Source organism: Balaenoptera borealis (assembly GCF_965194805.1).
Source record: "Balaenoptera borealis genome assembly, chromosome: 1".
NCBI lineage: Eukaryota > Metazoa > Chordata > Mammalia > Artiodactyla > Balaenopteridae > Balaenoptera > Balaenoptera borealis.
The window spans coordinates 61,134,337-61,161,112 of record NC_138860.1 but is presented as its reverse complement, the minus strand read 5'-3'; the positions used below and the strand labels follow the sequence as shown (position 1 = coordinate 61,161,112).

General features: G+C 43.8%; 2 protein-coding genes and 1 long non-coding RNA gene across 6 annotated transcripts in view; 2 read left to right on the top strand and 1 right to left on the bottom strand.

The window, feature by feature from the left end:
- LOC309636198 overlaps window positions 1-26,776 on the top strand; it is a 937,790-nt gene that overhangs the window by 557,502 nt on the left and 353,512 nt on the right. The window lies entirely within an intron of this gene.
- On the top strand, window positions 155-25,075 carry ATP1B1 (ATPase Na+/K+ transporting subunit beta 1). The gene is made up of 6 exons (XM_082397421.1): window positions 155-759; window positions 5,586-5,714; window positions 17,707-17,862; window positions 19,631-19,815; window positions 22,545-22,625; window positions 23,634-25,075. Exons 1-6 carry the CDS (start codon window positions 663-665, stop codon window positions 23,895-23,897), a joined length of 912 nt encoding a protein of 303 aa, XP_082253547.1. The 5' UTR covers window positions 155-662; the 3' UTR covers window positions 23,898-25,075.
- NME7 (NME/NM23 family member 7) overlaps window positions 24,470-26,776 on the bottom strand; it is a 244,738-nt gene continuing 242,431 nt past the window's right edge. For all 4 annotated transcript variants that reach the window (XM_082393989.1, XM_082393990.1, XM_082393987.1 and 1 more), the window contains one exon: window positions 24,470-25,175. In XM_082393989.1, the coding sequence (XP_082250115.1) occupies window positions 25,143-25,175 (33 nt within the window). In that variant the 3' untranslated portion in view covers window positions 24,470-25,142. The remainder of the gene's footprint in view (window positions 25,176-26,776) is intronic.

Genomic DNA, 26,776 nt, shown 5'->3' with positions numbered 1-26,776 from the left:
CGCCGCCGCCCCGGCTCCTTTGTGCCGGCCCCGCGCCCTCCCCTTCGGGCCCTAGGCCCCGCCCCTTCCGCGCCGGCGATTGGCCCGCTGGGCCGCTAGTGGGCGGGGCGCCCGACCGCCTAGGCGCGGTATATAGTAAAGGTAGGGCGTGCGCTCTCAGCCAATTTCTCGGCTCGTGGCTGGCCGCAGAGTCCTGGGCCCGCAGCCCGTTTGTCCGTCCTCTTGCCTCTGACTTTCTCCTGTCCCCTGCCTGTCTCTGCAGAGGTCACAGGAGGTGGGGGCCGAGCACGCGTCCCCGGCGGCAGCGGGAGCGGCAGCTGCGGGTTCGTGGAGCCCCCGAACCCCCCACGGGCAAGAGGAGCGCGTGGCGGACCAAAGAGAGCCCGCGAGCGGCCGTGAGCCCACCAATAGGTGCGGGGCTCGGAGCCGCCCAGTGTGCGCGGTCCCTCCCTCCTCTCTCCGCCCCCGCCCCCGCCGCCGCCTCCCCCTCCTGCCTCTGCTCCTCCACCGCGCGTCTGGCACTTTGAGAGCCGCAGCGGCAGCGGCGGTTGCAGCCTGCGGAGAGCCAGGCCGGGGACGCCGACCGGCAGCCGGGGAGGACGCGAGGGCGCACGCCGCAGTCTCCCACCCTCAGTCCCCGCGGCAGCTGCTGACCCGCCACCATGGCCCGCGGGAAAGCCAAGGAGGAGGGCAGCTGGAAGAAATTCATCTGGAACTCGGAGAAGAAGGAGTTTTTGGGCAGAACCGGTGGCAGTTGGTGTAAGTACGGGTCCGCAGTTCTCGCTCCTAGCGCCTTGTCTTTCCCGGTAGGCGCGTCCCCTGCGCAGGCTCTGCGGACCACTCCGCACGCTGCGCGCTGGAGAGGACGGAGGGGGTCGGGTGGTGAGCGCTGCTCAGATTGCGCCGGCCTGGGCTTGTCATCCTGTGCGGAATGCGGAGTCCCCGGGCTAGACGCGGGGTGGGGATAGGAGCGCGCCAGGCGGAGAGTTATGTATATTTTAGCGGTCTTGGTAATTTGCAGTCTATCGGAGCGTCGCTTGAGCTCTTCCGTCCTGGGAATGGTCAGGCTGTGGGAGACTAGATATGCTTCTCCCTATAGTCATGTCCCAAGTCCTTAAAGATGAGATCTGAGGCTCTGAGAGAACCGCATGAGGGTAATCGGATCGAATGCAGGCGAGGTTGTGTATTATAGCAGCTTTCTTCTAGTCTAAGTATGTACCTCAAAAGGCGGGTGTGGGAGGGCGGCGGTGATGGTGGCAGAATCCATACACTGCAGTATTTCGTAGCGATGCCCAGAGTTTCCCCCGATGACCTACTCTGGAGTCATCACAGCCCAGAAATGTCCCAGGAAGCTCCATGTCAGGACTTCGTCTCTGAGCCTTGGCCCCAAAACATGGCAAAGTCTGGTTGTTTTCAATGTCTACAGAGAGATGCAGAATCAGTAGCTTGGGTTGATTACGGTGAAGGGTTAGTGTAAGAAATAAATAGCACAAAGGCAGAAGCAGGTTATCTTATAAGATTTTGGGCAGCCTGTTGCTTGGCTGGATAGACTTTTTTTTTTCCCCCATTGAAAATTAGATACCTTACTTGTCTTCCACCTCTCCACACGGGAAGGGTGACATTTTTTTTTAAGGTCATTTTGAAGGGCAGAGTTGTAGGCAAATCGGTAAGAGTCGTGACTGCTGGGGAGAGAGAGAGAGAGGGAGGGAACTCCCCCCTCCTGCATCACTGCCCCCTCCTTCTTCTCTAATATCATCATCACCATCATCATATCATAGACACCACTAGCACCACCACTGCAGCCACTAAGGGAGCCCTGGGTAGGTGCCGATGTGGTGCTCCTGATTGGAAGGCTCTGTGAGCATCGGCAGGAGAATGAGTCAGGGAAATAATGCTTGGCTGACATTTTGAAATGGAAGAAGCTGGAATATACGATTTTTGTAGAGAAAAAAAAAAAAAAAATGCTGCCTGTAGTGGGTCTCTTTGATTGAAAAGTAAAGGGTTAATAATGCATCACATTTCAAGGTTAGTCAAGGTGAAACCTCATCCCATACCTGTGCTGAGAAGCATAGATGTCCCTGAGCCATGTTAAATGTAGGTCTTTAAAGGCATGGCTTTTAGCTTGTATTCTATATTTTGTTTTGGGAAGACTCTCTTCTTCAGTGGGATTACTGCCATCATTTCTCATGCAGAAAGATAGCTCTCTGTGTTTTCTTAATGTGGAAGGGAAAGCCTGAAGAACTCTGGGTGTTTTGTAGGGCGAACAGCTCCTGGCCTGGGCCATCTCCCAGCAACTCCTGGTAACTCGAGTGAGGCCTGAGGGGTGCACTGCCGAATGGGGCCTCTTCTCCCAGATTCACTGGAGGTTCCTACCACGATGATCTGACCCCAGCCTCGTCATGGGCCAGGGGCTGCATTGACCCCAGCCATATTGTAAAATTTGCCCTCTAGTGTTTTTCCCTCTCATAAAATGTCTTTCCTTCCTCATTCCATTTCCAGAATAATATTTGTTTTAGAGGGTAAGGCAGTATGGAACGACTTGTTTTGTAAGCTGACATTTTATAAGGCAACACCTCCATATGAGAGAGAGAGAGTGTGTTGATATTTGTGTCTTGATACCACATACAGCAAAGTGTCAATACACTGACTAATGAATGCAGACATCAGGACTGGTGCTCTTGTCTCATCTTTCCTTCCATTTTCCAAGATACTGGGTTAAAAAATCCGGTTTTTATTTTGCATTAATAGTTTACTCCTTTCTGGCAATGTAAGAAATGACAGAGCCTCTTGCAGGCAGAGAGAGTGGCAGCAGCTGTGTCTCCTATGGAGAAAATGCCACCTTTCTAGTACTGGGCCCAACGTGGATGCCCTTGGGACCAGGGCAGGTTGCCCTTGGTTCAGTTCTGCTTGTAGGTAGATTTTCACCAAGATGGACGCAGGAGCCTCGCCTGTCACCTGCTGGAGAAAGCGCAGCACACAAATCACCTGGTGCTTTCTACCTTTTTATTAAGTTAATACAGGCGTTGGTAGGTTTTTATATCTACTGCTGGGCCCAGATGCCATTTTCCCTTCTGCCTGTGACCTTCTGAAGGGTACTCGTTCTTTGTTTGTTTGTTTCCTAACTGGAAAACCTTTATATTACTTGTAGTTTTTAAAAGGAAGAAATATTGCTTCAAAGGAAAAAAGCATCTCTAAAGTTTACCCTCTGTGCCACCCTGGCTGGTTGGTACAGTATGCCCAGCTTTTGTTTCTGAGCCTGTGTGTCGGTGAGCCCACTGCATAGGCCTGCCACACCTGCGTCGTCCACTCTAACCAAGTGACCTCACAGCACCAACGGGGGAAACTGTGCCAAGTAATGTCTCCGAGCGAAAGAGAAGAATCCCCCACTGCCCTTAGCGTATAGTGTCGGGCAGATAGGAAAGGCTGTTTCTCCTTCAATTTAATCAGCGTGCTTGCAGAATGAGTTGTTTTTCCATGATCATATTTGTATTTTAAATCGTAGCCTCAATTATGTACCTCCTCATATTGTTAGAATTAGGTATCTGGAGTCCAAGGAATGAGTATAAAAATGCTTCCGTGGTTAGGCTGAGAGCGCCAAGATGAGGTGAGGGCAGCAAAAAAGAGGATACAACAGTTCTCTTTCTGACCGTGTTATACCAACTCTTGTACCTCTTAGGAGCATTCACTGGAAAATTTTTCCAGATCTCTTGACGTCACAGCCTTGCCATTTGCCTACTGCTGCCTGGATACAGAATGCAGCACTTAACCCTTGTCCTGCGGGGAAGCACTGATTGAGTTGGGTAGCTATAGTTCTGGATTGTACAGTCTTTTCATTTTTCCTTATCTTTGCTTGTGTCTTTGCCCTTTTCCTTCTTTTTTTTTTTAATAGAGGAGAAAAAGGATTAAGCATTTTGGTGTGGTTTTATGTGTGTTTTGCTTGTTTTAACAACTCTAGAGTATGATTTCCCCTGAACTATTTATTTATTTGCTGATAGAAAAGTTGAGCTTTTAAATGTACGGAGAAGGCAAACCTGGCCGATTCCAGCCACAGTGAACCCACTCCCTCCTGACCTCCTTCCCTCCCTCCCTCCCTCCCTCCCACACACACACACACACACACACACACACACACACACACTCTCTCTCTCTCTCTCTCTCTCTCTCTCTCTCTCTCTCTCTCTCTCTCTCTCTCTCTCTCTTACACTTCTTTTCAATGATGCTTTTGTTCTGTTGCTTTCTCCCAAGGACCCCAGCATGTAATGCAGGAGATCTGAGCGTTTTGAGAAGTAAGCTACAGCTTCCTTGTGCAGTCATGTTTCAGATTTGATAACCCTACAGTTCACTGTTCCCACTGCTGCCTTCACATTGAGTGGCTGGCACAGGGCTGCCCGGTGGTGCCTAGTACAGCCTGTTACTATGCGGCTAATTGGGGAGATAATCCCTGTAAACCAGTAACTGATAGCCTCGTTCCAGTCCATGGGCTTCTCGGTTTGTTATTTATTTTTTTTTGGCTTTTGCAGCTCTTTCAGCCTCCATTCTGTTGTCCTGTGAGCTAGGGGGAGAAGAAAATGCCGCTTATCAAGTCAGTCCTTAGTCTGAGTCTAGTCAGAAGATGAAATAAAAATGTGCTTGCCATTTTTACTATAGCAGTTCCTTCCTTCCTTTTTTTTTTTTTTGTCTTGTTTGGTGCCCCTGAAAGGAAAGACAATGTGCTTGGTCAGGAGAGCTTCACTGGGTTTCTCAGCGTTCATTGCTCTTTCTCAGCATAAAAACTCACAGGTGTTTGAATGTTTGGAGAAGCAGCAGAGCCTGGATTGTAGTATTGAAACGTCAAAGGATAAGCAAGCAAAGAAAACATCAGTCTCTAAGGAAGTATGTTGTCATATTTGAAATGCATTGCATAAGCACACAAACACAGCCCTAGATTTTATTGATGATCTTCAGGACATTTTTTTTTAATGAACATTTATTTATTTATTTATTTTTTGGCTGTTTGGGTCCTCGCTGCGCGGGCTTTCTCTAGTTGCAGCAAGCGGGGGCTACTATTTGTTGCGGTGCTCGGGCTTCTCATTGTGGTGGCTTCTCGTTGCAGAGCACGGGCTCTAAGCACATGGGCTTCAGTAGTTGTGGCTCGCGGGCTCCAGAGCGCAGGCTCAGTAGTTGTGGCGCACGGGCTTAGTTGCTCCGCGGCATGTGGGATCTTCCCAGACCAGGGATCGAACCCGTGTCCCCTGCGTTGGCAGGCGGATTCTTAACCACTGCGCCACCAGGGAAGTCCTGTGACATTTTGTTTCGAATTTAGGGAATAAAATTGTTTCCTATAAAGAACCTTAGTTCTAATTGAGGATTCGTCCTACCCGCAACACACATGCACTATAATGGAGGGCTGCCCATCCCCCCGTTTTTACCCTACAGTCTGGGAATGAGATGCACTCTCTTGCTCAGTGTTGGAAAAGGAAGCTCCGAAGACACAGCTCGGAGGGGAAGCCAGGAAGGAAATCCATTCGTCCCTGGGAAGGTTTGCCTTGCATTCTGAGCACGTGACTGCCTCATAGCCTTTTTGTTTCTGTCTGTTCTCCTTGCAGTTAAGATCCTTCTGTTCTACGTAATATTTTATGGCTGCCTGGCCGGCATCTTCATCGGAACCATTCAAGTGATGCTGCTCACCATCAGTGAATTTAAGCCCACGTATCAGGACCGAGTGGCTCCACCAGGTAAGATGAACGTGAATAAGTTCAGTGCTTCTGGAGGTAAAAGGAGCGTCACTTTTTCAATTGAGAAAACATTCTTCTGAAAATTGTCTGTCATGTGATCTTAAACCCAGCCTGGGAAGGAAAAATCAGGACTTCTGTCCGTTGCAGCCAGCTCTCCTACCTGCACTGCAGGCAAAGCTCCTAGGGTTGCAGACATCTTATTTGCCCAGCTCTGCTGGGAGCAAGAAGAGCCCTGGTCCTCTACCCAGCCTGCCACTCACCGCCTCTGTGACTCCCAACCACGACCTTGCTCTCCTCGTCCCTCCCACCCAAGGGCTTGGTTAGTGGGATCATTACGGGGCCTTTCTAGCTCTCATGCACATTTTTCACTTGCTTGAGGGGCCTACGACTCAGATAAACCCTATAAAAAACCACTTTGGCTCCCATTTTTAAAGGTTAATTTATTTTTAGGGATGATGAGAAGCTCTGAAATGGCCACCTGCTCCCAGGAAGAGGAGCCCCTGACTTCAGGGGTCCATTCTTCTACCCGCTATTGACGGGCAACTTGACCTTGAACAAAGGCACTCTCTCTTTTCACTTCTCAGTATATATGCCTGTTTGTTTAATAGGAGTCTTATTTATTGGCTTTCTGGGCCCCCTTTGCAGGTTCACTGTCTCCTTTAGCTCTGAAAACTTGAGGCGACAAAGAGGTTATCATAGAGAAATGTAAACTGCCGCATGAGTGCTCTGCGGCGATGTGGGTGCTGTCACTGTCGAGTGACTTGCCCTGTACGCACGCATGTCCACGCTGGTCACTAAACCCTGGGGAGACCCACTGCCCTCATTCCTGACGCTGACAGAAGGACGAGACAGCAGCCACAGCCGATTGTTCTGTTTGTGATTGTGCTGTCTGGCTCATCTAGAAGTCACTGTCAGGACCTGGAGAGAGGAAACGTTGCATAACTTCCGGGTTCTCACATTGTCAGTGACCTTGAGGCTGCCTGCCGCTGGGGGTGGTAATGACGCGTCCCCTCTACACTTTCCCTGGGCAACGGTTTAGTAACAGCTGTATTGAGGTGACATTCTTGAGGCTGTCTTCATGGGACTGAGCAGCCTTGATCAGGTGCGGCCGCCAGTCATGGCCTTGTCGTGTCCACCTCCTCCTTGGGCATGAGAAAGTCTCTCGGAAGAAAATCTTCAGAATATGGAGATGGAAAACACTGGTTTTTAGCCCCAAGTCAAGTAGGCCTCTACTGTAAGAAAACCCCTAAATATTTCCAGATAAATTTAGATCTAGGGGATTTTGGAAGGGAAAAAAGAGAACATGTACGTATATAAAATGACTGCTTAATAATCCCCAGTTTCCAGCAACTGTTTCCTAAAAGAGGTGGGTCTATGGAAAGGTTGAAGCCAGAATTCTGGTTTGTACAGTGAAATGTAGGATCTTAAGTAAACATGTTGGACTCTGGCTTTTGTGAGAGTAAAGCATGGTGTGTCTTTTCATGTTCACTTTTTTTTTTTTAATTAATTAAATAATTTATTTATTTTTGGCTGCGTTGGGTCTTCGTTGCGGTGCGCGGGCTTCTCATTGCAGTGGTTTCTCTTTTTTTTAATTTATTTTTTAATTAATTAATTTATTTATTTATATTTATGGCTGTGTTGGGTCTTTGTTGCTGCACGTGGACTTTCTCTAATTGTGTTGAGTGTGGGCTTCTCTTCGCTGCGGTGCGTGGACTTCTTATTGTGGTGGCTTCTCTTGTTGCAGAGCACAGGCTCTAGGCACGTGGGCTTCAGTAGTTGTGGCACATGGGCTCGGTAGTTGTGGCTCGCGGGCTCTAGAGCGCAGGCTCAGTAGTGGTGGTGCACGGGCTTAGTTGCTCTGCGGTGTGTGGGATCTTCCCAGACCAGGGCTCGAACCCGTGTCCCCTGCATTGGCAGGCGGATTCTTAACCACTGTGCCACCAGGGATGTCCTTCATGTTCACTTCTGCTAGAGTTTTTATGGTAGCATTAGTCATAATTTAAATTTGTGTAGACCTTTTATTTTTTGCCATTTAAAAGCTAATTTTCAATCATGATGCCGTTGTCTAATAATTCTTATACTCGAAGTCAAAGGTGACCCCAAAGTCAAGCATTTTCTTTAATTTCCTAGATTTAAAAACTAGTCCTTGACTATATAATCTTTGGGGAGTCAGTCTCTTTTAATAAAATTAAAAATATTCTTCATGTTCTTTGCAGAAAGGGAAGTTTCACTTTCAAAAAGAAATAGCCAGAGAGCTGGACCTTTTACGTAAGGGCTTGTAAATGACCTTGCCTGGAAACTCTACTGGCCGAGGTGCCTTCTCTCCGTTTCCCTCCCTCCCCTTCCTTCCAGCCCTATATTCAGTGTCCTCACAGCAGTTGGACTGACCTGACCAACCGTCACTCCTCCAAAGGAATGCTGGTGGCTCATCTTGGAAATATGCATTCCTGTCCTTTGGTCTGAGTCACAGGAAAAGTGCTTCCTCAGTCCTCCATCCTCCCTGCCCTGTCCCTTGGGTTCTTTGTCACTTCTCTGTCTCTCCTTTTCATCATCCCCTCACCCATCACCTTGCCAGGGGAGTCTAGGCCAAGCTCCCTTTTACCGTCGCCTTTCCAAGGGACATGGCATTAATTTGAAAATGGTAGTGGCCTTTGAACCGGGAGGCCAGGTCGGCAGAGCACTTGCTGCCAAGAAGGGCAGCCCGTGGACTCTTCCCTGAGTGCTCTGAGGGACCCTCCTGAGCCCTCCTCCTGGCATCTTTCAGAGCAGATCTTAAGAATTTGTATTTTTGGTAGGCAGTAACTATTCCTTCAGGCCACAAACTGAAGGAATATATGGAAGGATACCCTGGCAATTTTTTGACTTCAACTTAATATCTCTAAGCCTCTATTTTCATGACAGTTAAAGGGAGAAAAGTGTATATTTAAGTCAAGTGGACCTAGTGAGTGTGAAAGAGCTGGTCTATCATTTAAAGATATAAAGACTTATTAATGCTATTATTAGATAAACTTGAGTCATGAATACAGACCTGGCCAGACTGGGTTTTGACTGCCCTTTTCACACTGGAATACCTAGTAACCAGATCTCTTCTAAATAACATGTGTGAATGTGGCCAAATTAAGCAGTGGCAATTGTGCAGTACATTTGGGTCGATATGTCCGTAACAATGGACAAGATGCTGGGCTAAACACAAAAGTCTCAGAGTAAGGACTAAATCATCAAACGGAAGAAAAATGTAAGAAAAAAATGAATGACATGTACGGTTTCTTGCCCTGAGCAGTGGTGGCCATTACTGCTTATAATGTCTTACAAAGTTGTGTTGCTATGAGATATTGGAACAGATCTGCCTACTCAACCTGGAAGGCAAGGGCTACTGAGATTTTATGTTGAAACATATTAATTTACTATTTTTGTGGGTCAAAAATGGTTACGTGTTGGCAATTTCACGTTGCCTAACCTAAATATGAAAGCAGCCCCTGAGGTCCTAAGCCACGACACATAGGTTCCCAGTAAAATTGACCTGAGAATGACAAACAGGGGCTGTGGAGCTGGACACAGTCCCACCATTCTACATAGTACTTAACTTCACTAAGCCTCAATTTTCTGATCTATAAAATGGGAATAATACCTGTAAGGGTTAAAAGAGATGATAAATGTATGTAAAGTGAACAATACTTTATAGTTGCAAACCTAGTGGCATTAGATGGCATTATTAACAGCAACCTCTATTTTTTTTTTTTTTTAATTTATTTATGTTTTATTTATTTTTTGGCTGCATTGGGTCTTCGTTGCTGCGTGCAGGCTTTCTCTAGTTGAGGGGAGGCAGGGCTACTCTTTGTTGCGGTGTGTGGGCTTCTCATTGCGGTGGCTTCTCTTGTTGCGGAGCACGGGCTCTAGGCGCACGGGCTTCAGTAGTTGTGGCTCACGGGCTCTAGAGCGCAGGCTCAGTAGTTGTGGCGCACGGGTTTAGTTGCTCCGTGGCATGTGGAATCTTCCTGGAACAGGGATCGAACCCGTGTCCCCTGCATTGGCAGGCGGATTCTTAACCACTGCGCCACCAGGAAAGCCCACCTCTATTTTTATAGCCCTACCATTTCACTGGAAGCAGCAGTTTCTTCTTTTTGGATATTGAATTCAGTATTTCCAGGCTTTGGATGATAGAGATGCTTTGACACTTAGATGATATAACACTTAAGATTTTCATGAAGGTAATAGAATCTTAGCTTTCCATGGAAAGTGTTCGGGAGAAGTTGGGTTAGGAAACATGTTTTAAGAAAAATGTTCACGTGACATTGTGTTGCTTCTGCTATCTCTCCATCTAAAATACCCACATGTGTTGGGTTAGCCCCTGCCAAGCTTTCCTCCCTGGGGGACCCTCTTAGGAAAGTCCTCAACGGTTGGTCAGTGGCATCTCTTCTCACCATGTTAACGGTGTTGGATCTGGAGAGAGACATGGTTGTCAGCATGCTGGAGAGGGCAGGAGGCACTCGAGCGTGCCCGCTCCCACACACAGTCATGCCCACGAGGTCCCGTCCCTGGTTTGACCCTGCACTTTTCGCTGCCTGGCCAGTGGTGTAATGGAAAAGTCTCCTCTTCCATCCCTGCTGCCCCACCCCACTCCATGCTCACGGAGCCACAGTGGGATGAACCAAAGTGTGTGTGTCGGGGGTCCAGGGAGATTCCCAGCTGCCTTACTTCCTGGTAAGCAGGTATGAATACGTGGACTCTTCTCTTCCTTGTTAAGTTGTGGACAGGATTTTTGTTTTGCTTTGAAGTAAAGATGGCTCAGTGCAGGAAGAATTCATTTTTAAAGGGTCATATTTACCATGAGATGGTAACCAGCATCAAGGCGGAAGAATAAACAGGGTGGGAAGACCGGCAGCCCACACTGCCACCACCAGCAGACTCCGTTTCATCTTGATTGGGAGAGGGAAACATCTTGTCTTCAAATCCATTAAGGTAGAAGGCATTGTAATTCCAATCTCATCGTATTGGGTTGGCCAAAAAAGTTCATTTGGGTTTTTCCGTAACATCTTTGAGAAGTCATCATATCAAGCTCAGAATTGCTTAATTTTTTTTTTTTCAAGCTACATTACACCCATGTTACTCTCTTTCACTTAAATTTCAAAGGGGGAATTGGACATATTTGGCTTCCTTATGCTTCAGAGGAATTTTTCCTTTAAAGTGCCAGCAAGGTGTTTTTCAGCTATTTCGTTAGATCCCATTGATCTGTGAGCTGACACGATAAATATGTGATGCCCTCCAGGCCCGCCTGGCGCTCGGTTCCCTCTCCTCTCCTCCCTCCCTCAGATGGGTCCTGCCAACCTACTCCCAGAGTTTAAGGCTGTGGATGAGCTGGCATTGGTGGCGCTAGGATTTCTGGAAGCTACTGCCCAGAGTTGTAGTTTGGTAAAGGGTGAGAGCAGCAAACTCCAAGTTCCCTTCCTCAGTGAGCCTCGCTGTTTGGCCTCCACAACTCACCCACTTCTTCATGTCTAAAGACAAGGGTACAACTAATAAGTCAGCTCGGGTACACAGGAAGTCTACTAATTAACTTAAAACTGTTCTTGGAGCCACACAAAAAATGTGTCTTCGTTCATACGCTGATTTTAGATGAGTGAGCAGAGCAGAGCCCTGTGATGAATAGGACCAGGTAATAAATTTCATGCAGAGATGGGGGTGGGTGTAGGGGGAGATGGATCTGTGAAGCTTCACGTAGGGTTTTTCCGCTGCGCTCACTTGAGGGAAGGGCTCGGGGAGGACGGCAGTGGAAAGAGCACCAGCCTCACGGCCTCCATGTCTATCTCCTTGTCTGTGGTAAAATACCTTGGGTTGCACTTGATGTCTGTGCTTGTTCAGTGCTCTCATTCTAGTGATCTCAGGACTCCAGAGCGTATCTGACACAGACAAGACGAGAGGGAAGCTGGGGAGATGAAGGGGAGCGGGCAGGTGTCACCTAGTGGCTTCCGACCAGAAAAGTATCTTTCCCCACATACACACATGAATAGACATCATCGAATATCCTGGATAACATGGTGTCTTGTTTTGGGATAGTACTGGTCACCTAGCAAATTTTATATCTCAAGTTAAAATACTATGTGTGCTTCTTCTTCAGTTTGGCCTTGGATAAAAAAGCATAATTAACGTAAAATAGTAGGATTTGACTATTTATATTTTCCCATTATAAAAGGGGTTGTCATTTATCTTCTTGGGAACAAGCACAATAATGAGCTATACAAAATATCAAAGATATGTCCCTGTGAAATTCTGTGCACATCTAAGGTAGAGCCCCTGAACTAAATAATTCTGCTCACCTGAAGATGATCATACAACTCCAGGAAAAAAAAATCTGATGATAAAGGGTGATTCCATAAACAGAGAAGGGCCTTCAACCAGTGTGCATGGCATGTAGCTTAGGAGAAAAGATTTCCATACACTAAGGGTTGTTGAACATCCAAATAGGCTGTAGAGAAAGTCCAGCAACCCATCTTTCTAAGACTTTTCTTCAAAAAGAGCAGCTTCTTGAGGGTTTGGGAGGGTAGATGTGACCCTGCCTGGAGGTAGGGGGGTTGACGTCAGCTGATCCCAGGCCACAGTCAAAAGCTGAACCTGAGGCAGAGGTGAGGCTTAGGCTACCGGTTTCCAGAAGGCACAGTGGCACCTTTTTTCCTGTGCTCTCCCTGTATTTTATTAGGTAAATTGATATTAATCATGCAGAGGTAAAATAAAAATTAAAAACAACAATCAAAACCCATAAATATCTTAGTGGCACTTGAAGGGGTAAAATTTGTGTGTGTGTGTGTGTGTGTGTGTATGTATGTATGTGTGTATATATGTATATATGTGTACCTAGAAATGTATGACTGTGTGTATAAAATCACACACCCCCAGCTTCTTTTTTTTTAATTGAAAATTACTTTTCCACTTGGAATGTACAGGAGACACATGATATAGATGTATTGTATTGTGTGCATGGCTACCTTTATAAGCATTTCTTTGCCTCCTGGAGGTTTCTGTGGAAAATGATACCTATTTAGAGTATTTGGCCTAGTGATTTATTGGATGTAGTAAATGACAGGTACAAGCAGCTGTGCTTTGGGATTCCCTTTGAGTAACTGTTAGAAGGTTAAAATGAATGCATTCTAGTTTACGTACTTCAGACTCACAAGTAGATGGAGAAATTATAAGCCTGCTACATTATAAACCTAATTGGAAGCAAAATACTTCTTTCTTAATGAAAAGCCTTTCTTTCCTCTTTCCTTTCCCTCCCTCTTTTACTTGCCCTGACCCCTCCTGCAATGAACACCTACTAAAGCCGAAGATTGAGTGTTTTCCTTATTTGTTTCTCAGGAGATGGGGAACCAAGGAGAGGCCAGTGTAACTCAAAAGCAAATGCAAAGCCAAAGGGGTTTTGTTTGTTTGTTTGTTTGTTTAATTATTATGTTAACTTCAAATCTTACGTTAAGCTGACATACTCATGAAAAACCAAATATTAAAATTTCACATATCCAGATTCTCATTTCAATCCTTTCAGGTGGCTTTATTTGATAATAATCAATCTGTAATTTAAGGCAAATGGTCAGATCAGGGCAAAGCTGTACAGAGCCCAGCGTGGTTAATGTCAGTTCAAGTTCAGAAGACTGGAGAAGCAAAAGGTTAGATCTGTTTCCTGGAATATAATTTGAAACTACGAGCTAGTGATTGGGTGTTCTGCTATCTTTGGCCTCTGGGAGTTACCACTGCAAACAAAGCTCGTCCTTATCCAGAGCTGTAACTAACTGACTGTAAGGAGTGGGCAGTGTGGAGAGGGACAGCTGAAAGTATCTGACCTAGTGTGAAAACAACTAATGAGAAGGCCAGTCGGCAAGATGGGATTTGTGTGTCCTTGGAGAGGGTCAGGCTTGAGGAATTTGCCTGTGGACTCAAGATAATAAAGAAGTTGCCAAATCCAATCCTAATCCTTTCTATCCCTTCTTTCCAGTAGTCTGATAATGTGAAGTAAATGGTTTAAAGGATTTAGATATCAGGTCAAGGGTCCTTCATCTGCCTCTTGTAAGTATCTAATTGCTTTAAGGAAATGACTAGGACTTTTCCTAATGGTTTAGAGAAAGTCTCTGATCATCAGAGCTTTTAAGATTATCCAGAATAGAACCTTCCGGGGGATTGATCATAGCTTCCAGGAAGAGGAATTCTCAGGTCTGCAGGTTCTGGACAAAGAAAAGAGAGGAGGCAGAGATGGTGGGTGAAAGAGGGACCTTCAGAAATGTGAGGAGGGGCTGAAGGGCATACCAAGGAGGCAACGGCCACCCTGGACTGTGGGGTGGCCTCCTGGATATTTGTGTATTATTTACGTACGTGCTCCATAGGTGAGGGTTTAGCGAGAGAAGCTGATTGCATGACCTCAACCCAAATGGTTCATGCTTTTCTGGAAGCAACATTTAGATCAGAAGTTAGGTATCTTAAAAGGATAGTCACTAAGGCTTATATTAGTTCTGCGATCCTTCAGAGATTCCAGAGGGAAACTTTACAGAAGAGAGCGAGACACGGCCGAGCTCCCTGGCTTGACCCATCATTCCTGGGCTCCCTTTGCCAAGGTTGTATGTCACTGAAAATGCAAAGGATGGGCAGAGACTTTGGCCCAAGGTCTAATCCAGCTGGGCAAGTCACAGGATTGTAAGACCCAATGCTTAACTGTCCATTTCACCTCTTGCATTCTCAGTTTCACCAGTTTCTGATGCTTCTCTGTCCAGAACACAGTAGAGATTCTTCAGGTGTGCTTGATCTGCTTTTCTCTCATGTGGTAACATATAGGCTTGACAGGGCTTAGATCATATGCCAAACTCTCTGAAGGGTTTGGGCTCTTGGAAACTGGTAGACACAAGACCAACTGTGTATAACATTTTTCTGGGCCAGTGGGTACCATTGTGCATGTAATAATAATATCTATATTTCCATTAGTCTGCTGAAGAATTCACTCACTAGCAGTACCCTTTTGGTAGTAAAGGGCCCACAGCACTGAGTGAAAGGAGCTAATGCCTGGGGTCTCCCACATGTCACCTGGTCTCTTTAATAGTGGAGACCCTGCACTTGGCATTGGGGAGGGGATGAAAAGCACACCGCAGAATCCCACCTCCTCTCGTTGCTCTCCTTTTCTCTCTGGGAGAATCTGAGAGGTACATCACTCGTCCTCGCACACACATCCAGGAGATACAACAGCCACTGGAAGAGGGATGCAGAAGCGGCCAGAAAGTGAGAGGCGAACTGCTGGGGAGGAGAGCTGAAGCCAGGCCAGAGGGAACACTTGACCTGTGTGACCCTCACCTTGCCATTTAGGTCCTACCGTGTTTACTCTCAGTGTGACCTTCTAGGGTCACTTTCCTCTTTTTAACCTGTTGGGTGAGATGCTCCAAATCTCACACCAGGCTCACTGACGTTCTGTTAGCGTTTTGTTTTTTGCTGCGTCACCTGCTCTGCAGATGGACCATGGCTGGCATGACTGACTCATCACACTGATGTCCCTGCCGGCAGCCAGCCGGTCCTTCCCCACCTTCTTCCTACCTGAAGATGAGGCGAGGCTGCCCTTTGGCTTCTGCCGGTTGCTCTCATCTTCTTCACCCTTCATCTGTCTACCGCTCTCCTGCCTTCTCCTTCCCAAGCCTGCAAACGCGGTATAACCCTGCGCACATAGATCTTCTCTTAGTCCATTTCTGCCCACCACCCTCGCCACCAGGTTCGAGGCAAACCTCCTGCCTGACAAATTCAAAGGCATTTGCCTCTGAGTTCTCTGGCTGCCCTGTGCGTTGCGGCCCCTCGCATGTGAATGTCCCTCAAAGCCCTGTTCTCTCCTGACTCCAGGGTTATTCTGGGAGAACATACCATCCCCGAGTTCTGTTAAACCTCTGGCTCTGGGCCTGTCTCTGCACTTCCCCAGGTCCAAGCAAGTCACCTTGACTTAAATGTCTTGTTTACAACCCAAACCAGCGATGACCCTCTTTCCCAGACATTCCGCATTTCAGCCCGGGAAGCCCTATTTACCCTACTAGCTCAGGCAGGAAATCCCAGTGAAAGCTACTCACCTCTGTTTATTTTACTTTGTTTATGTTTGCACGTATCTATCATCTTTATCATGTGGCCTCTTTGTACCATAAATAATCACAGTGCCAGGTTTCTAACTAAATAATGTAGAAAAACATTTTTTTAGGGTATATTTAAATTGCTTAAGTCATACAGTTTTCTACGGTTTGTGAGCATCATAAAAAAAAGTTTTAATTGTAGTAACCTTTATTTTTAACTGAAGATTTTCTGCTGCTTCCTCTCTGACTCATTTCCATCACTGCTGACAGCTTTTTCCCCCTGAAATTCTTCAGGTTCTCCATCACCCTTTCCGAGATGATTCTTAACGTCACTTGTAGTTTGTCTCGGGCACCCTCTCTGCCTGACTCCAGACCCTCACGTTCCTTGTCTTCATCTCCCACTGTCTCCATTCCTCTAGGGAACTGCAAGCACAGAAGAACTTGCCCATTCAGCCCTCTGAGCTGCCCCCCCCTCCCCTCATTATTTCACTACTTTTGAAGCTCAAAGCCATCCTTAATGACGAGAAAAAATGACAGCCATTTAGCCCAGGCCCTACTGAAGGCTGGTCTCACTCTGGCCATCACTTCCACTTTGATTAGGTCATTATCTTCATACCCACGTCATAATTGCCACCCTCAGGGTCTAATTCTCTAAAGCAGTGGTTCTCAAACCAAGGGTGCTTAAGGATCTCTTCAAGCTTGTTAAGCAGAGATTCCCAAGTCCCACCCTTAGAGATGGGGATTTGGCAGGGCCGGAGTGGAGTCTGCAGTCTGTGAGGCTGCATGTTTAACCAGCCCCTAGGTGAGCGATGGAGGGACCCTGAAAGACTGTGATGATGAGGCGCCTTTCCTGCCCAACACAAAGAGGGCGGGTCTGGGAGTGGGGATTCAAACAGGGTTGCCAGATGAGCGAGTAAAAATACAGGAGGCCCAATTAAATTTGAACTTCAGATAAACCATGAATAATTTATGTACGTATGTCCTGAATTTTACACGAGAGATGCTTACATAAAAAATTTTTCATGGTTTATCTGAAATTCAAATTTAACCATGCATTTTATATTTTATCTGGCCGTCCTGGAATAGAATGCCGTTGTGATTGACTCGCCACCCACTATCTTGGATATAGTGTTGTGTAGTGTTGTTTAAATATCTATTTAGGAAGTCTTGTGAATGACAGAGGCTTTTAGAAGTTAAAGAATCTAAAAAGTCCATTAAAGAGTGGAAATCCAAGGTACACATACTTTGGTTTTTACCCTGGCTGGCACTTGACTTGCTCAGAATAACCCCTTACGTTTGGAATGGAAAGCAGGAGTAGTAACTGCACATAAATTCCATATTCCTCCAGTTTAGGTTAAAAGATCCAAAGAAATGTCTCTACTGAGTAGTCTTGAGTCTGTAGCGTTTTCAGTGGTCATAAGTGAATTGATTAAAAGGAGTATGGAAGACGATGTCTGTGCTCGGTCTTACGTGCAGTTCGGAAAGGGAAAGCCACCTGCGTGAGATGCTTGCTAGCAGTGCACAAGGGAGGAATGGAAAGATAGCAGGCTTCAGAGTACCACGTGCTTGGGTTAGAATTCCGGTTCCACCACTTCCTCTGTGACCTTGGGCCAGGTACTTCACCTTTCTGTGCAAGAAGTGTTTTCATTCATAAAAAAACAGATACGCTTATCATGAAACGTTGCTGGGGAACTTAAATGACATCTGATATCAAGACATAGTCATTGGCACTTAGGTATTTAACCTAAATGCCAGAGGAAGGATTTCCCAGGAGAGAGAATTTAAACCATTCTTTTTAGTCAGCTGGGATTAGCGGAAGTACGTTTTATACGTGGAGAGTCAGCTTTTGAAGTATCTTGGTCGACTACCTTCCCACTCATGATTTTCTCTGTGTTTTTCTAACTTTCTACCTGCTCTAGGATTAACACAGATCCCTCAGATCCAAAAGACTGAAATTGCCTTTCGTCCTAATGATCCCAAGAGCTATGAGGCATACGTGCTGAACATAGTTCGGTTCCTGGAGAAGTACAAAGATTCGGCCCAGAAGGATGATATGATTTTTGAAGATTGTGGCAGTAAGTAGACATATTTTGGATGTTTGTGGTTGGTTAATTCTGATTTCCTGTTTCTATTTGTTACTTAATGATTGAAAGATACTCCTGAAATAATTAAAAGATTGAACTCTGGCCACACTGAGAGGATAGTTTTTTTGTTTTTTGTTTTTTTTAAAGCAGAAACACTTTATGGGTTAGGCTTGGATACAGTGAAATAAACAGTATAGCCTCAAGTATTACTTTTACCTGTATTTGAAAGGTGTCTTACTTTAGAACACTCCCAAATATCTCTGTTTTTACTACGCAGACTCAAAGACCACAGTTACAGATTTGATTCTCTTACATCCATTGATTTTGAGAAATACAGTTGCTTATATTTCCAGATTTCTGCCCCCCCTCCCTCCCCGCCAAACCCCTGGCCCCTACAGAAGAGTTCACAGGGCCTTCTGTCACCAAAATGAACCTTTGGTGTGATTAGCTATAACCACACTGATACTGATGGAGGAGGGTTTATGGTCAGGGTATATTTGAGAGACCCTGGCCGGGATGGATAATGAAATATGTCTTAGGCAGCTGATCATATAGATAAGGGAATGACTGATGAATGTAAACAGTGGCTCTTAGTTTCATTAAGCCATTGATGGGAACACACATCCTCCTCCTTGCTACCTGGAGTGTGAATTTCCCAGCCTTGTTGTCATGCCTACCAAAACAAGATGCCACTCTGAGTTACCAGGTGATACCAGTTTTTCTGATCCCGTTCAAGCATTTATCACCTCCAGTTCTTTAAATGGCAGACCGTTGTGTAATATGGGGTGAATTGCCATTTTAAGTCGTTTTGAAAAGATTTAGTAATTTAAATTTAGTAATTTAAAAGAAACTCTTTCACTAAATTTTTCTCATTAGAATTTAAATGAATCTTACTTTGTAGTAATTAAAAGGCCCGTATGATAGATAATTAGAGTGAATCACTTCTCAGGAGATGGACTGAATTGAGGCACTTTACTATTTGAAGGGAAAATAGTTAATTTGTGGACTTAAAAGTATATATATAATTTATGGTATTTGCATGGTACTTGCATCCATTTCCTGCAGGATGCTTTGTTTTAACTTTGAATTCTGTTCTCATTTATTCTTTCTCTGGCTTTGAAATAAAAAATGCAACAATACAGTTTCTCAGTTGAACAAATGCTTACAAGAACTCAGTGTTAAAAGATAAAAACTCAAAAAAAAATTTTTTTTAAACCTTGAATGGTGGTTGAAAAGGAAAAACAATTTTTTCCTACTCCCTTTTTACTGTTTAACATGTTAATTAAGGCATAGCTCCGAGGAATCCCAACCATGAAACTTCCAGTTCTGAAAATTATTGGCAGTCCTTTTGTGTTCTAATTATAACGTCCCTGTTATTGAGCTGAGCTGATGTCGACCTGTGCAAACGATGCTACTCATGAAGAGAGATCCAGTTTCCTTTCAGTCTTCTAATTAGTGGAGTCCTCCATTATTTAAAGAAAGAAATATCGGCAGAGACCAAACATCATGTGCTGCTCATCGAGCGCTGTGAAGCTTTGGTACTGGCTATTGCTTTTGGTAAAATACCTTTTTAAGGTCAGTGGAGAGATGAGAGATGGCTTGCTGGAAATCCTTTCTTAATTCAGGTGATATAATACATTAAGTGCAGGATAGCCCTGTCTTAGAATAAGTCATCGTGACAAGGAAGAGAGCCCTGTCCTTTCTCAGTGGTGCTCAGGGAATTGTTGGTACAATGGGAAAATGGCATTTGCATTTTCAGATGTGCCCAGCGAACTCAAAGAGCGAGGAGAATTTAACAACGAAAGAGGAGAGCGAAAAGTCTGCAGGTTCAAGCTTGAATGGTTGGGAAATTGCTCTGGAATAAATGATGAAACTTACGGCTACAAAGAGGGCAAACCATGTGTCATTATAAAGCTCAACCGAGTTTTGGGCTTCAAACCTAAGGCAAGTAATATTTTAAATTATAAAATTTAGATGAGCCATTCACAATTCGATGTAGTCCTTAATTGGTATGAAAAGAGACCCTAACAGACGTTTAAAGGATACTCAGTGACAGTTTTGAAGCCTGATCACTTAGAGTAACACTGAAAACCTCTGTGGCCACCTTGGAATTCTTAGGGTTAGGTCATTAATCTCATTTCCTAAAGTTAGAGAAATTCTGTGTGGCAAAGCCAAATTCTGAAGTAAGTCCTGTGGCCCTGTTCTGGATTTCTATAATGTAATTCTATAACGTAAACTCTTTGAAAGTAAAAAAGAGAAAAAGATATCTTTAAATTTAAAACCTACCTGCATGTACAGTCATACTCAGGTTTTGGTACTCTAGGAGCCACAGTATTTAAAAAAAAAAAAATATCCGGTAATCTGAAATAATTATCTGGTCATCAGAAAAAATGTTTTTTTGTTTTTTTCTGAAGATTTCGTTGCAAAATTAGAAGTTGAATACTGTCTAGGTTGAACTTTTATAACCATGCCATTGGCTTTTGCCATTATTGCAACTTATAATGGGTAAATACTACTAGAGATCATCGAAAAATTGCAAATTGCCTTTGCTCACCATTTGGTGGGATGGTAGCAATTCTTTAAAATTAGAAGAAAAAATTGTATGGGTGTATTTCTGTTTTTATAAGACTGCTTATTTCATTCTCTCCCCCAGCTCATGAAGTAAAAAATGCTGTCCTTTTCTCTTAAGCATGGTTTCTTACAGAAGATTTCTCCCATTTGCTCATGAGAGCATTGCCATTAAGAGGGTAGTTTTTGGTTCTGATAGGAATTGACTGCGATATACAGTTATATGAACAAACTTACTTCGTTTCTGGAATCTGGCTCTTTTGTTCATTAACTTTCTATTATATGCTCTTTATTTCCACAATGCTTGTTACCCATGAATAATATTTTCAAAAGAAAATCAATGTAGAGATGAAAAGTTTTATTAACATAACTGAAGGATACATCAAAACTCCTTTACTGCCACCAGAGGCAAAAATGGATGAGTGGGTGCATCGATATTTATTTGCTTGGCTGGCTTGTTGGATCTCCTACAGAAATTAATGTACCTCTCAACAGAATTTTAATCTTCTTTCCACTTAGACTAGGAGGTAATCGAAGGCAAATGGTGAGAGCCATTATGTCACACTTAGAGCTGATATTCCTATTGCTAGGACACTCTTCGCCAAGATAAACAAGCTATTTGGCAACGAAAGGAATTGGTGCAGTGTATCCAAAGGACTAATCGTGATCTTTGCTCTCTGAATCACTCACTTTCGATAATTCCTTTTCATAGGCATTGAATGATATTTGTCCCCCACAGAGTCTGTTGTGATTCACATCTCTTCCCATATTTATAAAGATATTCTGTTAAAGTAATGAATTCAGCTACTCTTTCTTTTCAGTCGTCTTTTTTTTTTTTTTTTCCCTTTGGATTCCCCTTGGTTATCCATTGCCACTTTCTGATTCAGCCCCGCATCCCAAATCCCCAACTCTTTTGTTGTTGGAATTACAGAGATGGCAGTACTCCGCATCTCACTTGATGTGCCCATTCCCTCACTCCCTGAGGATAGACTCTGGTAACTTCTTTATCAATATGTATTTTCTCTTCATATTTTTCAAGAGAAATCTATTGCTGGCAGAAAGTTCCAAGAATCAAATCTAGATGATCATTTTCTTATATTCCAAAACAAAGAGTAGTACGAAAAATAGTCCTTTACTGATATAGAGAATTGTCCATTTTATCTGACTTTGATTAGGCTACGTACGTGTTACATCTCATGTCAGGGCTCACATACTCTGCTGATGTGAGTAGGCAATTGACTGTCTGTCTTCCAGGGGGTAGATGTCCGTCACACTTCTGAGATGGATTTGAGCCAGGGATCTAGGAAGGCAGGCCCTGGATATTTCACTACAGCAGTAATTTTCAATGTGTACTATGGGTCCCTTCGATGGAGTCACCCCTTCACAAGACCCCTTCATTGAGGGCAATGCCACTTTTATCTATTTTACATGCTGGACTTGCCTAACAAAACTGGGACTTAAATGACAGGGCCTCCACTGGAGATTTAAAAAAAGAAGAAAAAAGGGAAAAAAAAAAAAAAAAAAAGGAAAGCTTACTTGAAGAAGGCATGCTTGAGGGAGAAGGATGGCATTATTTATTCATGGCTTGGGAGGAAAGCCCAAGTTTTATAAAAACAGAAATGTCAACCAACCTTTCCATCTAATTATAATCTTAGCAAATGAGAAGAGAGCATTATTTCTGAGTTGGCTCTTATTTTTCAGTGTCCTTGAATAAAGCTTATAATGGGTTGCCATTAGAAGTTCCATTTAGTATTGGGCTGCATCACAGCTTAGCTCCTTTTGTGTTCTAATTATAACGTCCCTGTTATTGAGCTGAGCTGATGTCGACCTGTGCAAATGATGCTACTCATGAAGAGAGTTTAATTGTAGTGGTCCAGTTTAATTGTAGTGCTCACAAAACTTGGGCATTTATTTTCAAGAAAATCACAGCATGACCTTTCCTAGATTGGTTAGGAGAGTCATTCATTCTGCTGTCCTCAAGTGTTTGTTTGGTTATTATTTCAATTGACCAAAGTGTACTTGTTTGGGCTACAAGCTAGTTTTATTTTTCAGAAGTTAAAGGAATTATTTACAAACTTATTGACCAACATGGGTTTTATTTTTAGCCTCCCAAGAATGAGTCCTTGGAGACTTACCCAGTGATGAAGTATAATCCATACGTCCTGCCTGTTCTGTGCACTGGCAAGGTAAGGAGACCTTTGGAGTTACTGAGGGTGGGGCAGGAGAGAGGGGAGAATGAATGAGATTGTTTTAAATGAGAGGTAAAACTTTAACATGGGAAATAAGAAGCACTGCTTCCAGGAATCAGTCTCAGCCGATTGCATTGTAGCTACACTGGGTAAAACTTCTTAAAAGAACAGAAATATGTAACAAGAATAAAAACATCTATCAGTTTCTGCACTGGAACAAGAAACTGAAATATCTGAATTTAATCAGTTGGAATATTGGTTTACAGAACTGAGAGGTGAACTAGCCCACATAAGTGCTTCTCTGGCTCACATGGTGTGTTAAAAACTTGAGGCCAACGTTTTTGTGTTTTTTTTTTTAATTGACAATTTTACATTGAAAAATTGCTTCTGGCTTTTCTTTAAAAAAAATATTGAAATATTAAGGCAACCATCAATGTGTATTCCCTTTAAATCTGAAGACAGGTACCTGATGGATTGTTTTAGAGAGAGAAGCAGAATAAAGAAAGGGAAATCTCCAAACAGTTCAAATTTATGTTGGCACCAAGAAAGGAAATGGACACAAGAAAATGAAAGGCAAATAGTTAAACTTTTGGAGGTGATGTCATTGAAAATATCCACTGGGCCAACACTGAAGAGCTTCCTTCAGTGCTGGCCCTATTTCTAGGAGGTTGTGTTGGCTTGAAGAAAGGCTTAGTTGGCTTTTGCTGCAGTTTCCCGTTTGTACAATGAGGAGAGCCTCCTTTTAGTGACCATTTCTCAAGGCTACTAAGGGTTAGGCTGAGTGTGTCTTCTCCTCTCGTGGGAGATGTGGTACCCGCATCCTCCAATGGTCAGTGCTCACCTCCTCCCGCGAGGGGCTTGAGCTGGCATGTCAGCGGGTGACCGATTTCCTCCAGCACTAGCTAGCAGACTGCTTTGTGGGATTGAGAGTCTCATGTGTATGTGAGTACAAATAGTCACCCAGGACATGAGCTGTGAAAATCTCGTTTCCTCTCTGGTTTCCAGCGAGACGAAGATAAGGAGAAAATTGGAACCGTGGAGTATTTTGGACTGGGCAGCTATCCTGGTTTCCCGCTGCAGTATTACCCCTACTACGGCAAGCTCCTGCAGCCCAAGTACCTGCAGCCCCTGCTGGCTGTACAGTTCACCAACCTCACCATGGACACGGAGATCCGCATAGAGTGTAAGGCGTATGGTGAGAACATTGGGTACAGTGAGAAAGACCGTTTTCAGGGACGCTTTGACGTAAAAATTGAAGTTAAGAGCTGATCACAAGCACAAATCTTTCCCACTAGCCATTTAAAAAAGTTTAAAAAGATACAAAAACCTACTAGTCTTGAACAAACCGTAATACGTATGGGACCTACACTTAATCTATATGCTTTACACTAGCTTTCTGCATTTAATAGGTTAGAATGTAAATTTAAAGTGTAGCAATAGCAACAAAATATTTATTCTACTGTAAATGACAAAAGAAAAATAAAAATTGAGCCTTGGGACGTGCCCATTTTTACTGTAAATTATGATTCCATAACTAACTGACTTATAGTAAGCAGTGTTTCTGGCCCCTAAGTATTGCTGCCTTGTGTATTTTATTTAGTGTACAGTACTCTCGGTGCACACACTCTGGTCATTTTTCAAGCCATGTTTTATCGTATCTGTTTTCTACTTAACGTGAGCAAAAAGTTTGCTGTCCAAGGTGTAAATATTCAATGGGAATAAAACTGGCATGGTACTTTATTTTTCCTTTTTTGGGTTTGGCTCTTTCAAAGATGATAATGGCCCATCAATGAGCATTTTTAACACACTCCATAGTCTTTCCCTGTGGTGTTTGTTAGGTCTTTATTATTATTATTTTTTCCTGGGTCTGGATTGGGGGGTGGGGTGGGCTGTTATGGGGGAACTGCCCTTTAAATTTTAAGTGACGCTACAGAAACACACACAAAGGTGATGGGTTGTGTCGTGCTTTGTACTCAGTGCTGTCCTGACTTCTCTCCCTCTGTCCTCCAGTCTGTTCTGAAGCTGTGTATGAGATCTGGAGCGCCCGTCACTTTGGCTAGTGATAGGGCTGATTAATTTGCTTTGTACATTTTCTTTCACTTTCCTTTTTTCCTTTCTCTGGAGGCATCACCTGCTGGTGCTGTGTCTTTATGAATGTTTTGACCATTTTCATGGTGGAAGAATTTTATATTTATGCAGTTGTACAATTTTATTTTTTTCTGCGAGAAAAAGTGTAATGTATGAAATAAACCAAAGTCACTTGTTTGAAAATAAATCTTTATTTTGGACTTTATGAAAAGCAATGCAGTACCCCATAGACTGGTGTTAAATGTTGTCTGCAGTGCAAAATCCATGTTCTAACATGTCATAATTGCCAGGAGTACAGTGCTCTTGTCGATCTTGTGTTCAGTCGGGTTAAAACAATGGACAATAAAAGAATGAACACATCCCTCGTGTGTGTGATGCACTAGTGTCTAAACACCGCAACCTGTGACTTCTTTACTTTCTACACTGCTAGTTATCCAAGATCTTGAAGAAATACTGAACCTGAAAGACAGACAGACAAACACGTGATTTCATTAGTTCACATGGAAGTCCAGCCTTTTCTATCCAACAGAGGCCAAGAGCTGGGTCAGGACTCACTCTGGACACCAAGGTGCACACCCCTTCCCAGTGAGACAACCAGGTCAATGGGAGGCAGAGGCGCCATCAGCGAAGTTTTAAAGTTCAAGTTTAGAAATATTTTGCAGGGATACTCAGTTTAGAAAACATGAACTTTTGGTTCCTGCTAGCACTTCACAAGATATGGTTGTTAGTAGTTCAGTTTAAAAAAAAAGAAATGAGGTTAGCAATCAAAAAATGGACAGAAGAACTAAATACACATTTCCCCAAAGAAAACATACAGATGGCCAAGAGGCACATGAAAAGCTGCTCAGCATCTCTAATCATTAGAGAAATGCAAATCAAAACTACAATGAGGTATCACCTCACACCAGTCAGAATGGCCATCCTTAAAAAGTCTACAAATAGCAAATGCTGCAGAGGGTGTGGAGAAAAGGGAACCCTCCTGCACTGTTGGTGGGAATGCAAATTGGTGCAGCCACTAGGGAGAACAGTATGGAGGTTCCATAAAAACCTAAAAATAGAGTTGCCATATGATCCAGCAGTCCCACAGCTGGGCATATATCCTGACGAAACTGTAATTTGAAAAGATACATGCACCCGTATGTTCATAGCAGCGTGTCACAATAGCTAACACATGGAAGCAACCTAAATGTCCATCGAGGATGAATGAATAAAGAAAATGTAGTATATATACAAATGGAATATTACTCAGCCATAAAAAAGGACATAATGCCATTTGCGGCAACATGAATGGACCTAGAGATGATCATACTAAGTGAAGTAAGTCAAAGACAAATATCATATCACATACGTAGAATCGAAAATAGGACATAAATGAACTTACCTACAAAACAGAAACAGACTCACAGACATAGAGAACAGACTTGTGGTTGCCAAGGGGTGGCAGGGTGGGGGAGGGACGGATTGGGAGTTTGGGATTAACAGATGCAAACTATTACATATAGAATGGATAAACAACAAGGTCCTACTGTATAGTAGAGGGAACTATATTCAATATCCTGTGATAAACCATAATGGAAAAGAATATGAAAATTAAAGTGTATATATATATGTATAACTGAAAAAATTAGAGTGTGCCAAAAAAAAAAAAGAAAAAAAAGGTTAGGTTTGAGGTTCAGTAAATTAAGAAGGTTTACACCTTGCTTTTTGGTTCGTGGTTTGGCCTAAGTCCATATTTAGCCATATATTTAAAAATTAGCCTTAGAGTGAAAGGAGATGATAATGAGCTTTCTGAAAAACATTCTCCAGGTATAACGGAGCTGAAGATTTAGTATCCCTTAACCCACATGGGAAATACCCAAACTAAAATCTTGGCACCATCACATTTCAGAAAATGGAAACCTTTCACAAAGCCTGTGCAGCCAAAGCTTACATCAATCCTTCCTGCCTTCAGGCTGGTCCCCAGAAATCCTTTGGGACCTGAAATGCTGAAATGCCTCCTCAGTTGGGCTCTCCTCTTACAGAAACGGACCCAGAGGCCCATGGCCATTTCTGTGACAGCA

Bases quoted from the DNA above. Each gene is read 5' to 3' on its own strand.
- ATP1B1 (XM_082397421.1), top strand. From the start codon at position 663: ATGGCCCGCGGGAAAGCCAAGGAGGAGGGCAGCTGGAAGAAATTCATC. The intron at 5,715-17,706 runs GTAAGATGAACG...TACCTGCTCTAG, and splicing joins GGACCGAGTGGCTCCACCAG to GATTAACACAGATCCCTCAG. The intron at 19,816-22,544 runs GCAAGTAATATT...TTTTATTTTTAG, and splicing joins TTTTGGGCTTCAAACCTAAG to CCTCCCAAGAATGAGTCCTT.